We start from the raw sequence: 12968 nt of genomic DNA, 5'->3' as shown, positions 1-12968 counted from the left end.
CAAGTCCCCTGGTTTCCACAACGTGGTGCGAGGGGCCTTGTGTGCCCTGTTTACCCTAAAACAGCGCAAACCGGGTGCTGGGCGCTGGCTGCGCTCCAGCGGACACGAGAGCATCCGCATTCCCACGGAGCTACAGCGCCGCCTCCGAAGACCGAACGTGTGCCCGCATCCAAGCTAAATAAATCATGCACTGCAGTCCCTAAAACAACTCCATCCCTTATCGCGCCGGGTGTGAAGGACGAAATGTCATAATGTTTGTGCAAGGCACGTGGTTTGTTTTATTTTGGTTAGCTGAGGTTTAGCAGCAAGAAAACAAAAATAAATAAATAAAGGCGGTAGCGTTTCCTCTCCGTGTTACCGGCTGCTGGTGGAAACGGGCTCGTGGCCGCCGGGGCGCTGGCAGGGGAAAGTCCGCGTGACTCCCGGCGGCCGCAGGACCCGGCTGGCCCCGCAAGGCTCCTCTCCCACGCGGCCGACCGGCGCTCGCCGAGGGTCTCCGGCGCCGAGCGACGYGCAGGGCACGGCCCCGGGGCGAGAGCAGCGCTGGGCTACGACGCCGGCGGGACGACCCGGCTGGAAGATGGAAGCTCTTCCCCGGGTACCGCACTGGCCAGTCTCCCCAGCTTCTTTTGGGGGCAGCTGTCAACACAGCGGCCTGGGACACGTGCTCCTGCCAAGCTTGTCACCCGCAGACCTCGGTTCGGAGCTGCTGTTTTGGGGGGGAAAAACTCCGCAGTGGGACTGGAGCCCGGATCTGTCCCGGCGTTTGGCGGCCGGCGGCAGGCAGCTGTGCTCCGCACCGCGCCGGGAGAGCAGCCGCGTTGCCACCTCTGCGAAGGACAGCTTTGTCCGCAGGCTCCGGCAGCCTCCTGCGCGTGCCGCAGCCGGGCGGTGTCAATTCACACTGCGGGAACGGCTCCGCGCGTCTTGGCGGTGACATCACCCGAACAGCAATATCTCCTCTTCTTCACGAGCGGCGACGGGCCTTGCCGCCGGCATTTCAGCTCCGTCTGCTCCGTGCAAACGCTTTATTTGCRCAAAGCCCGAGGCGGCCCGGCTCGTTCCGAGGAAGAACCGTTCTCTAAATAGGCGTGCGGACGGACAGGAGAGCGCTGCAAGCCCCCCAGCTGGGCCGGGAAGGGGAGCGGACCGCAGCCCTTCTTCCCGAGGCGCCAAACGCTTCCCCGTGCTAGAGCCCCCCCCAAACCCGCCGGGGCAGGTGTGCGCGCACCCGTCCCGCGCCCCGGCTCGGCTCCTTGCAAACCGTCACCCGGGGGCCGGGACGCCGCGGCGCAGCGAGCTGCAAAGCAAGGCGGCACCAACCCCACCTCTCCGTACCCAGTGGGGGATCCTCCTCCCACGCCGCTGCTGGGGCTGGAAAGCAGGACTTTTCAGTTAAAAAAAAAACTAATAAGGCCCTGAACCCCTGGATAAATAACTGCTGAAGGCAATTTTGGACCCTAGTTGTACTCGGCAGCACACGAACTAGTTAAATCTGACTGTAGGACTACCCAGCTGGTCGTGCCAYGAGTGATAAATCAGGAAAAGTCTCCCACTTGATAAGGAAAAGCCAAGTGAGGCTGTTGCAAGATGAAAATCAAAAGGGATTTAGAGCATGCTGGTGCGGGAGGAAAAAGAGCTGAGGTGAAAACAAAATATAAGCACACGGTGAAAGGGGKCTGCTCCAAAACCTGTCCTCCTGTGCCCCCCGCGGGCGAAGAAYGGCATCAAAARAAAGAAAAGAAAAAGTAAAAAAAAAGGATCGCACGCTTTTCCTGCAGGCTGCGCTGGGAAGCAGTGCTCCCATTCCCATTCCTGCTCCCATTCCCGCTCCCGCAGCAGGAACGCGAGAGCATCGGTGCCGCGCGCCTGCGGGGCAGGGGCCGGCGTGCAAGGGCTTCCTCCCTCTTTCCAAGGGCAAATTGCTTTGAGTTGAAATGAAGGATGGGGAAGACTCRTCTTGAATGATAAACAGATGTTTTCCTGCACTTCCTCCTCTTTGAAACTTGGTTTTGTTTGACATTAGATGCAACAGAGCTGCTATTCAAACTTTCGCTGGCAAGTAGCTCGCTTCAGCTGCCGCTGATACGGTGATGCTGTTAAATCCCCCCCTCCCGCCTCTCCCGCGCTCGCTAGCGTTCTCCCACCGCCAGCGGGGACCCCGTCGGCAGCTCAGACCTGTGTCAGGCCCTGCCGCCCCCGGCTGCCTTCCCGGGGAGCAGAGGAAACGCGAGGACGGACATCGAAAGCCGAGCTCCCACCTGCGACAGGGTTGGAAGAGCGGGAAGATGCTCCTGGGAGTGAGACCCGGCAGGTAGATTTTGTTTTGCTTCTCAAATAAAGATGGAAGGAGGAGGATGAGCTCCGAGGGGCGAGCCCAGCTTTGGGGCTCCCTTTGCAGGAAGAAACACTCTCCGGATTCGTCCGCGCTCTGTGCGGATACCCGGCAGCCAGAYGCAGGCTCCCTGCTCCTGCGCTGCCCGGCCGAAGCCGCTGCAGAGCTTTACATCAGAGACGGACGCGGCTGCAACGGAGCGTTTCTGGCCCAAAAGCTGGCGTCCAAGTGCTTCTTTTGGCCCTGCAGTGCTCGCCCGTGCTCAGCCCGCGCACGAGCCTGCGACAAGCGGGAGCTGAACTCAGACGGCTGCAGCTCGCTCCGAGCCCGGCCGGCAGCTTGCTCCGAGCCCGCTCCGAGGCGCTCGAGCTACAGCCGTGCCTGGTGCTGTGCTGCGAGAAAGGCCCAATTCACCACCGCTCGGGCACTGATGGTGTTGGACGGTGCAAGGCRGCCGGCCGCCCCTGCTCCCAGCGCTGTCGCACCCCCCCCCCCCGTGCCGCCGGGCACCTGCAACAAGGCAAACGCGGGGCGCGACGAAGCCGCTCGCAGCAGCAGGGCTCGTGCAAGGAAAGTTGACATTAATGTGCAATCTGCCCTAAAACACACCCGGCGGACAGCTGGCTCGCGTTTCACTGAATCTTTGCTTATCTGCGCTTGGCTTCAAGGCTCAAGCCCAGCGCTGAGCTCAGGGGAGGAAGCTCGCTCCAGCGAACCCCAGCACGCGGGGGCACCGCCGGCCTCACTTATCCAAGGATGCGCGCGATGGGAGAACGGGAGCTGGTTAGCCCCAGCTTCAGGTGAAAGTGCTCCCAAACAACCGACTTAACAGAACYTTAGGTTTTTTTAAAGAAGCCCTTAACTTTAAATCTCAGCCACCCCRACCAACAGAGCACTGGAGAGAGGCGGTGAGGAACACCGGAACATGTCACGGGTTAAATAATTCCTCGTTAATACGTTTAATGTCTCTGCACCTCGTGTTCATGGGGAAGACACATTTGACTGTTATGGATCTGCGGTTTTGGTAGTTTTGCTGCATTGAGGTTTTTTGCGTGGAAAGCGCGGAGGAGCCCAAGCTGCTGCCCTGAGAGCGGGGAGCAGAGCTGGCGGCGGTGGTGCCGGGGCTCCCAGGGCGGCTTGGGGCCCGGCAGCGCCGCGTTAATTTTAGCCTGGCGCGGCGCCACGGGCGGGGGCGCAGCTATGCGCGGCAGCTGCTGCGGGGGCCCAGGCGTCCGGGCGGCCGCGGCGCAGCCATGGCCGCGGAGCGGGGCGAGCTGGAGGAGCGGATCATCGCGAAGGAGCAGCACACCAAGGAGATCGACCTGGTGAACCGCGACCCGAGGCGCATCAACGAGGACGTGGTGAAGGTGGGCGCAGGGCTGTGCTGGCCCCCGGGCTCGCGCCAGGCCCCCATGCACGCTGGCCGGCCGGCTGCCGCCAAAAATAAAACTGGCTCAGCCCCTATGGCTGATTTAAAGGGAACCCGGGGGAAAAAACAGCGCGGCTCCTCCGGCCCCGGCAGCTGCGTGCCAGAGCGCTCGGCCGCGCGTGGCCGCCTTCGCGGCACCRTCCCGCCRTGCGCGGGCGCTACTGGCCTCCTCYGCYGGCGCTGACCGCAGCGAGCGCCCGGCCCGGCCTGGCTCCACGGGACGGCGCGTTGCTGAAGGCCGAGCGCTGCAAGCGCGGTGCCCCATCAGGCTTGTAAAGCCCCGTGGGCGCTGCGCCGCCAGCGCCTTCCAGCGGCATCGCGCTGCAAACATCTATCTATATATCTGTCTGKCTGTCTGTCTATCTATCTATTTATGTATGTATGTATCTATCTGTCTGTCTATGTATGTATGTATCTATCTATCTGTCTATCTATCTATCTRYCTRYCTRTCTGTCTRTCTATCTATCTRTCTRTCYRTCYRTSTATSTATCTAKSTAKSTATSTATGTATGTATGKATGTATSTRTCTRTCTRTCTGTCTRTSTATSTATCTATSTRTSTRWSTATSTATCTATSTATSTRTCTATSTRTCTRTCTATSTATCTATCTATCTGTCTGTCTATCTATTGCGGATGGGCCGAGCGCAGGGGCCGGGCTGCCCTGGCTGTGCTACCGCTCCACCGGCTGCAGAAGCTTCCCCGGCGTTTGCCCAAACTGCCCAAGGTCCTTTCTGGCCTCGAAAACAGAGCAAAACAGAGAAACGGAGAAAGCCTGAGAGGCGGCTGGCAGGCGAGCAGCAGACGCCCCCCCCCCCCGCTCTCCCCCGGGTGGGTTTTTAAGGCTTCCCTTAAAACTCGTCCCCGCCAGCACCCGAGGGAGATGAGCACAGCGCAGGGACGCGCAGGCTCCAGCTCCGCCTGTGCAGCCAAGCCCGGAACGGGAACGGGCCCCCGCGCAGGGCGACCGGCACCCAGCCCCCCCGTGCCCAGCCCTTGGCGCCCGCCAGGCCGCGCAGGCGGGAAGCCCCAGCGAGCAGAGCAGCCGGCTCCCCGGGCGCAGGAACCCCCCGATTCCCAGTCATGGTGCATTAAACCCACAGCCCCGGCTCAGCGCCAGCAGGATCCGTCCCGTCGCCCCAAGCCTCCTCCAGCCCTGCCCGCTCCGGAACACGATCCGACACTCAAACTGCAGCCCAGGAGGGGTGTCGCRGATAGTTTGATGTAAATGCACCGGGAGACACGCCTGCCTTCCCCCAAACGTCCTGCTGTCTCTCAGAACGACAAGTTTGGCTCGTGCATCCCCTAAAAACGAGCCACAGCGCGAGGAGCCTCCTCTGCTCCCGCTCCGCGGCTTTCCGACTGTTGCAACGCAGGGAYGGCGCTGGTGCCGGCCCGCAGCAGCAATATCCCTGTAAGGACACGGCCGAGCCAGCTCCCTCCCTCCTTGGGCAGCACGCGGGCGGGCAGCACGGAGAACCTTGCCTCCGCACGTATAAATAATATATACACCATAAATCAGGAGGACCGCTGCATCTCCGCGAGCACAAACTGCCGCCTTGCAGTGTGGCAGCCCATGCCCTCGACTGCTAAAAAAGGGTGGGAACGGGCTCGTCTTCCCCAGCTGGCAGAGCACGCTCCCACTCGGTGCACGTGTGGCTGCCCGGGGGCCGGGCGCTCCCCGAAACGCGCGGTGCCCCCCCCTTACCTTGCCTCCACCTGCTCTTGCCTCCAGGTGGACTTCGAGGACGTCATCGCCGAGCCGGTGGGAACGTACAGCTTCGACGGCGTCTGGCAAACCAGCTACACCACCTTCACCGTGAGCAAGTACTGGTGCTACCGGCTGCTGTCGGCCGTGCTGGGCGTCCCCCTGGCCGTGCTCTGGGGCGTCCTCTTCGCCCTCATCTCCTTCTGCCACATCTGGGCCGTGGTGCCCTGCATCAAGAGCTACCTGATCGAGATCCAGTGCGTGGGCCGGATCTACTCCCTGTGCATCCACACCTTCTGCGACCCCCTCTTCGAGGCGCTCGCCAGGGTCTGCGGCAGCATAAAGGTCTCCCTGCGCAAGGAGACCTAGGCGGAGGGGCCGCCGCGCTCCCGCCGCGCTCCCGCCGCTCCCGTCCCCCTCCCTGGGGCTCCCGCGCGGAGGCAGACACTGCCGGCGCACGTGTGCGGCTCGAATAGCAACGAATAAAGCGTGTGGTGCCCGTGTGTGTTTGCATCCGAGCAAAGCTTTCAAACCGTGTTTGCTTCTCGGCGAAGGCTCCGGGCTGTGCGGTTCCCACRTGCCGCGGCCCCCAGGCTTCGCCCCGTGCGAGCTGCGGCTTTACYGCCCGTGGGAACGGGCATCGCGCGGCCTTGCGGGGGTTTGCACCAGACGCGGCTCGTCGGGTCGAACCCGTCCCCAGGGCTCAACCTTTCCCGCGCTGCTCTGCAGGGCCGGGCCATGCTCACGCTCACGTTCCCTGGAGGAGAAAGCATCTCCTCGGCGAAAGCTGCATGTTCCCGGCGCCTCTGACTCGAGCAGAAACACGGGGATAAGGAATAAAAGTCACATTCAGAGCTGTTTCCTCCCCTGAGCTGTCAATCAGTTTGCTCAGTCCATCCTTAAATCAGCCTCACTTTAATTCTGAGGCTCTTTAATGCTTTATTGGCTCCAGCCTTAAGYGCTTTGCTGAATCGGGGTCCAGGGGGCTCCTGGCTCGGAGGTCGTTTCCCTCCACGGCCTCCWTCCCTTGGCTCCCAGCAGCTCGGAGCCGAAGCCCCCTGCAGCGCTGTGCCAAGCACCAGGAGGAGCCAGAGTCTCCGTTGGAGCAGCTCCAGCCGTGCGGGATCAACCGCAGGCTCCAGTTATCCCGTAGCRGCGTGGCACAAACGCCCCAACACCGGGCCTTCGAATGGAGCCATGCGCAAGGGGAAAAATATTCATGGGAAAAGCAAATACCTCCAAAACCACTTTGTCGTGAGCATCTTTTTCAAGCTTTTTGTGGGGAGAAAAATAATTAAAAACAATACTGGGATTTTATTATTTTTTAATGTTTTTACGCTCTAGTGCTTCACAGCCTGAACCAAAAAATCTCCAAAATGAGGCTCCCTCCGCAGCCGTGGTCCRGGGGATCGGCGTGGGCCGCAAGTGCCGCTCAGTCGGCAGCAGCCCATCACACTTTTGCCCCTTTTGGGAAGCTTTTGGCAGCGCGTTGGACCCCCTCCCGCGGGCCGGGCGCCCAGCGTCCCCCAGCCGCGCTGCAGCCGCTCYGAGAGCCGAAGCCGCGAGAAAAGGTGCAAAAGCCTGAAAGCGCGAGCATCTCCCCCATGCCGGGAAAGGCGATGAACGTACCGATTGCCCCAAATYACAGGGCTCACGCGAACGCTTCCCCCTTTTGGGGCAACGCTTTTGGGGCTGTTTGGGCCGAGAGGCGTCGCTCGGACCAGCCCCACTGCTCCTCGCATGGGAGCTTTGCCCAGCACCCGGCTCCTCCCGCGGGATGCAGGAATGGCGGGATTGAACGTGCCAAGCCAGCACGCAGCACGCGCCCGAAAATGCGTCTGAGGTTGCTAGAAAAAAAAAGAGAAGTGGAAGGAAGGCCGTAACGGAGTGACCATGAGAAAACAAAACCGATGTGCGCTCAACCCCAGCGCGGGGTCGGTGCCGGACCCCTGCGCTCAGCCCCGGCCGGCTCTGCCGCATGCTGGTAACGCGGCGCTGGGCGCTTTGCTACGTGCCAACGCACCGCTGCACTGAACACGCCTTGTCCCCCGTCCAGGTTTCCGGCATTTCGCTGCACAGTGCTCCCTCCGCACCCCGCTCCCGCTCGCCTTCAAACCAGAGTCAGGACGTTTTATTGCAGCCGCGTCTTAGCAATAAAAATCCGGGTGGCCGTCGCGACTCGGCGCGTTACAGCGCGAGACCGTCGCAGCGGCGCGAGGGGCTAAACGCAACCCGCGGCCGACCCGAAGCGAAAGCTCAGACCCGGGGGGGGGGGAGGCTCCCTCGCAGCCCGCTGCCTTCCCGGAGGAGGCATTGCACAGGAAGGCGGTCGGTGCGTGCCGCTCCGTGCTGCCTGGGGCCCCGCGGTGGCGGCGGTGTGCACCGGTGGCAGCGTGCACGGGCAGCAGCGTGCACCAGCAGCAGTGTGCACCGGCGGCGGCAGCGTGCACGGGCAGCAGCAGCGTGCACGGGCGCTCAGGGGGTGGCGGGCCGGGCGGCGCTGCGCTGGCTGGCGCTCCTGCAGCCGAGGGCGAAGGAGGAGGAGTTGCTGCGGCGGCTGCCGGGCAGCTCGCAGGCGGGCCGGGCCTTCAGGTAGCGCGCGGAGCAGCAGAGGCAGCGGCGCGCCAGGTCGTGGAAGAGGTGGCCCGTGTAGAGCATGTAGATCCAGGGGTTGCAGCAGCTGTTGAGGCTGGCCAGCAGCATGGCGATGATGAAGGGCGACGCTGCAAGGCAGAGAGCAGCGCCGCGTTAGCCCGGCGCCCCCGGCCCGCRCCGCCCCCCGCCGCAGCACCTCGCTTTTAACTTTCCCCCCGTGCMTCAGCCTGGAAACGCTCCGCCGAGAGGCAGAGCGGYGCCGGGCGTCCGTGCGGTTCCTGTTCGCGGTGCAGCCTTTCGCCCCCCCCCATGATTAACTTCCACGCTGGATGAGCTGACCGAGGAGGCGATGGGCTTTGGAAGCGAGCCCGGCTCCGGTGCCAGCTCCCTGCTGCCAGCGCGGCCGAGGCYGGAGCGGCGGCCACCGGGACAGGGGCTTCGCTGAGCACCGGGGGAAGCAGTGGGGAGAGCGCCCTTGCTTTGCAGCCCCAAAGCTCTCGGTCCTTCTTCTCGTCTCCTTGTGTTAGCAACAAGGACGTGTAGTTTGGGTTGGCTCCTTTTCCTCTCCCTCTTTTTTTTTTTTTTTTTTTAAGAAAAGAGAAAAAGGTAAGAGAAAACTTTGTTTTTCCATTGAAAAACCCTCTGCAAAAATCCACTTAAAGTTTTTAAGCTAGAAAAGAAGTATGAATAATGAATAGTAGTTTCCAAATTCACCTTCTACTGGCTCCTGCCTAATTCCTGTTCGAGCGACGTCTAGTCCAACTGCTCTTAATTTCAAGTATGCGTTAGAAGAAAGCCAAGATGATTTGCTTATGAATCGTCGGCACGAGGCCTGAAATGCATCACAGCATTTCAATCCACTTAAAAAACAAAAAAACCCGAAAGAAACAAACCCCACACGCAAGCCCTGCTGCCTCAGCCCTTTGCTCTCGACTTAGCTGAACCGCATGTCGTGGTGCTCTCTGCAGGGCAGCGGGAGCCCCGGGGCGCGCGCCCCTCTTTCCTCCTTCTTATCTTTAAATCCAAGTTGGCCTGAAGCATCTGTAAAGCCCAATATGCCACATGTGACTGCAGCGGCATGCCGGGACGGGATGGGGCGCTGCAGCCGGGAGCTGCTCCGGGCTCTGCACGCCGGGACGGGATGGGAGCAGGGAGCGGCCGTTTGCTCCAGGTCCCTGGGCTAATTCCCGAGACCTGCTTTTCGCCAAGACATAACTCAGGGCAAAAAGCTGCAGGGCGCCTCATCAGGATTAATTAGGGTTCGGTGAAGTCCAAGCAGACTTCGCCTTGCTGGGGATGCTCTGTTTGACATAACTGAACAAACTAAACACCAAACTAAACCTTTTCCGGAACAAGCAATGCCTCAYCACGCAGCCTTTCGGATATGCTTTTGCAGGTCTTTGGGCAAAGGAAAAAAAAGCCCACGAGTGGGACAACACGTCCAGAAATGCCGCAGGGGAAACCTATTCCTCTTGCTCCGCAGGGACGCGTCCCGCCGTGCGTTTGGCACAGCGGCRAGGGCGAGCCGCAGGGCTGCGGGTGCTGCGTGCCGCAGGGGACCTGCGCCCCCGCTCTCCTCCGTCCGTCCCTCCGTCCCTCCATCCCTCYGTCCCCGGGGAGGCCTGGAGCAGGCCGCCTGCCGCGGGGCCCGAGCCGAGGGCTGCCGTCCATCAGGGACGGGACGTCCCTCCCCAGCTCGGCCCGAAGCCATTCACCCCGTTCACACCTACGCGCGGCTCCTGCTGCCGACCCCTGCCGAGGTCTCCGGCGCTGGCTATTCGTAATAACRCGCCCGAGGGCTTTCCCTCCCCGCGCCAGGAAATTCCCCAGCAAGCGCGGTTCCCGCAGCCAGTGGCTGCCCAGCACCAGCCGCGGAGGCAGGAGCCCGCGGGAACCCGCCTGGCCACGTAAATGCAAAGCGATAAAAAGCCTCGCGCTGCCGCTCAACAGACCGAGCGGGAGCAAGTTTGACAAACACGAGCGTGGAAGCGGTTTGCAAGCAACCCCAGCGACTGGCCCGACCGCTCCAGGGCGAGCCTGCYGATGGGAGCAGCCGAGCGGCCGCGGGGTTTGCCGGCGAATGAGCCAAAGGCAGCTCCTCCAGATTGCGCATCTAAAATACAGCAAAAGGCAGAGGTGCTGCTTCATCTCGGGGTGCATCTGAAAACCAGAGGTTTTGACCAGCTTAAAGCAGGTGGAGAACCACGAGGTAAACGCTTAGAGTATGTGGGAAGGTTTCAGGGCTGCGGTTTAACCCTGCAGCTGCAATAAAAGGAGCGGAGGGAGACGTGAAGGAGAAGCAAGGAGCGGTCACGCCGGCAGCGCATCTGCTTTCCTTCATCTGAGGGCAGACGCGCTCTGCAAAGCGTCAGGCTTCCTGCGGAGCGATTTATAACCGAAACGGGGTCGGTTAAAGAAGAGACGAGAATATCCGGAGCGAAGGGGCTGCGCCAGCGCTGCCGGTGGCGGAGCCCCGCTGGGGCAGAGGGTCCGGGGGACGCGGCCGGGAGCCGCGGCTCTTCCGCGGTCACGTTCCTTTCGCAGCCCCCCGGGCAGCGGCTCCTGCCGAGCTCCGGCCGGGCTCTTCGAGGGGCCGCTCTCCCCMGGAGGCGCTGCCTGCCCCCTTCCTCTCCCTCCCCAACCACGCAGAGTTTTCCTTTCGAACTTCCCCGGCCGGTTCCCGCAGGCGCAGGGAGACCATCGGGCACCTCCGCCCCGGCCGCAACGCAGACGTGTCAAGCCACGAGCATGCGACACCGAGCAGGCTAATATATCTTACTGTTTGCAACCTTAACGACAGGGCAGCSGGGGCCAAGCATAAAAACCAGCAAACCAGCGACACCGCGTCCTTTAGGAAAAGCCTTTCCCCATAAATCAGCAGGTTTCCGAAGGAGCAGTGCTACAGGCAGCAATAAAACAAGAGCAGGGCAGTTGTGGGAACGAAAACAGGAGGAGACCGAAGTGAGGGAAAGAAAAGCAAAGAAGGAGCAAGCAAAGCGGGCAAAATGCAAAAGCAAGGATGTCAGGCATCGCAGGAAGATTTGGGGTTTTCTCCCGCGGTTCCCCCAGCTCCGAGAGCTGCTGCCCAGTGCTGCGCTGCCGAGCAGGACGAGAGGCGAACAGTTTCCGCGTTGGACACCCCAGGCAGAGCTCTGCTTGTGCATCCAGCCTTTGCTCCCAAGAAAGCCCAGCTGCCGAAGCCACAGGCGACCCTGGATTTACCCCCGAAGAGCGAGGTGTCTGCCCACGCTTGCCGAGGATGCCCCAGCCTGTGGTGCTCAGCAGCAGGCGCGCTCGCGGGCAGAGACCGCGGCGGCACCGGGGGAAGCGGCAGCGACGGGAGCTCTCCGGGCACAGGCAGAGCTCTTCCGCGGGGAGCTGCCGAGCAAGGATCCCGAGAGCCTGCCGCCTCCGGATCTGCTAAGCCAGCCCTCGCGTAGCACTGGGGACACTCCCGTGAAGTTACGGCTGCGTTTCAGACTTTTTTCCAGGTCCAAGGCTTGCTCGTTTCTCCCTCCCAGCCCCCTGATGAGACCCGGCTCAAAATGGAGTTTCTGGCTGCCACGCGCAGCCTCCGAGTCTGCTGTTTGGCAGCTGAGCGGACCTTAGGTGTCGCTTGGATCGTTCAGACCAAGCAATCCACGCAGACCTGCAGGTACGAGAAAAGAGAGGACATACCTTCCTGCGGCGCATTCGTGTCCCACACGGACCACATTTGCACAAAGAAAAAGGGAGTCCAGCACACTATGAAAGCTAACACTATGATGAAGGTCATTTTGACTGTCCGGATCTTGGCTTTGGAGATGAGCCTGGTGCTGCTGACCCTGGCAAACGCTGTCCCACCGCGGGAGGTGGAGCTCAGGCTCATGTTYGGCCCGTGAGCTGTCTTGAGCTTCACGTTTTGCCAGATTTTGAAACTGATCAAGCCGTAGCAGATGCTCAGCATCAACACGGGGATGATGTACACCATGAGGGTTATCCAGGTGACGTAAGCTTTGGGTCCCCAGGGCTGGATAAAATCTGCCCAGCAGTCATAGACCCCGTTACCCACATCCTTCAGGGAAAATATGTGGATCTGAGGGATGCTGACCAGCAGGCACAGCAGCCAGGTGAGGAGGACAGAGACCCGATCAGCTCTCCTGTGCAGAGACCTCAGCGGCTGACAGATGGCCAAACACCGGTCCAGGGACATCAGCAAGAGCATGTAGGTAGAAGCAAACATCCCCACTACCTGCAAGTACTTGATCAACCGGCAGAGGAAATCTGGCCCGTAAAACCTGAAGGTGATGTCCCAGATCAGCTGGGGCAGCACCTGGAAGATGGCCACCACCAGGTCAGCAATGCTTAAGTGCTTCATGAAGAAGTACATGCGGGAGTGTTTCTGCCGGGTGGTGTGGATGGCCAGCAGCACGCACAGGTTGCCGGTCAGGGCCAGGAAGAGGATGAGGCAGAGGACCGTCACCTCCACTTTAGCCATGTCCTCATTCCTCTTCAAGGGGTCAGTGGTGCTGTTCCTCCCGGACGTCTGGTTCTCCAGGATGAGACTGCTGTTCCCCAGTGAGCTGTTGATCGTCCATAAGTTGTTCCCTGCAAGGTACAGCTTACCCATGGCCAGCTCCTTCCCATGCAGAGCTTTGCAGCAGAGAGGGGTCGGGTGAAAGATCCTCTATGGACGTGTCCCCATGCGAAGCAGCCGTGGCCCCTTTACAGCTTCCCCCTCCCGGCTGTCATCTCGTCGGCGGTGTGCCGTTGCCCGGCGGCGGGGAGCCCGTCCTTTCCTCCCTCCGGATGAGCCGGAGGGCTCCGTCCTCCCGGGGCAGAAATGCTCTCGGCCAGCAACTCCACCCTGTCCCCTCCCAGGGCACTTGACGTCTCCTCAGACTCCTGCCCCCAAACAAACACAAA

The 12968-nt window shown here is 61.4% G+C and overlaps 2 protein-coding genes across 2 annotated transcripts; one reads left to right on the top strand and one right to left on the bottom strand.

Moving 5' to 3' along the window:
- Positions 1–3588: 3588 nt before the first annotated feature.
- Positions 3589–5837, top strand: CAV3 (caveolin 3). The gene is made up of 2 exons (XM_026074933.1): positions 3589–3702; positions 5496–5837. Exons 1-2 carry the CDS (start codon positions 3589–3591, stop codon positions 5835–5837), a joined length of 456 nt encoding a protein of 151 aa, XP_025930718.1.
- Positions 5838–7943: 2106 nt separating this feature from the next.
- On the bottom strand, positions 7944–12672 carry OXTR (oxytocin receptor). Its single transcript, XM_026074999.1, has 2 exons — positions 11742–12672; positions 7944–8191 (listed from the first exon to the last, which is right to left on the bottom strand). Exons 1-2 carry the CDS (start codon positions 12670–12672, stop codon positions 7944–7946), a joined length of 1179 nt encoding a protein of 392 aa, XP_025930784.1.
- Between the last annotated feature and the right edge of the window lie 296 nt (positions 12673–12968).

This window comes from Apteryx rowi, unplaced genomic scaffold, assembly GCF_003343035.1.
Source record: "Apteryx rowi isolate R43461 unplaced genomic scaffold, aptRow1 scaffold_4, whole genome shotgun sequence".
NCBI lineage: Eukaryota > Metazoa > Chordata > Aves > Apterygiformes > Apterygidae > Apteryx > Apteryx rowi.
The sequence above is the reverse complement of the archived record's forward strand: the minus strand, read 5'-3'. Positions and strand labels throughout refer to the sequence as shown.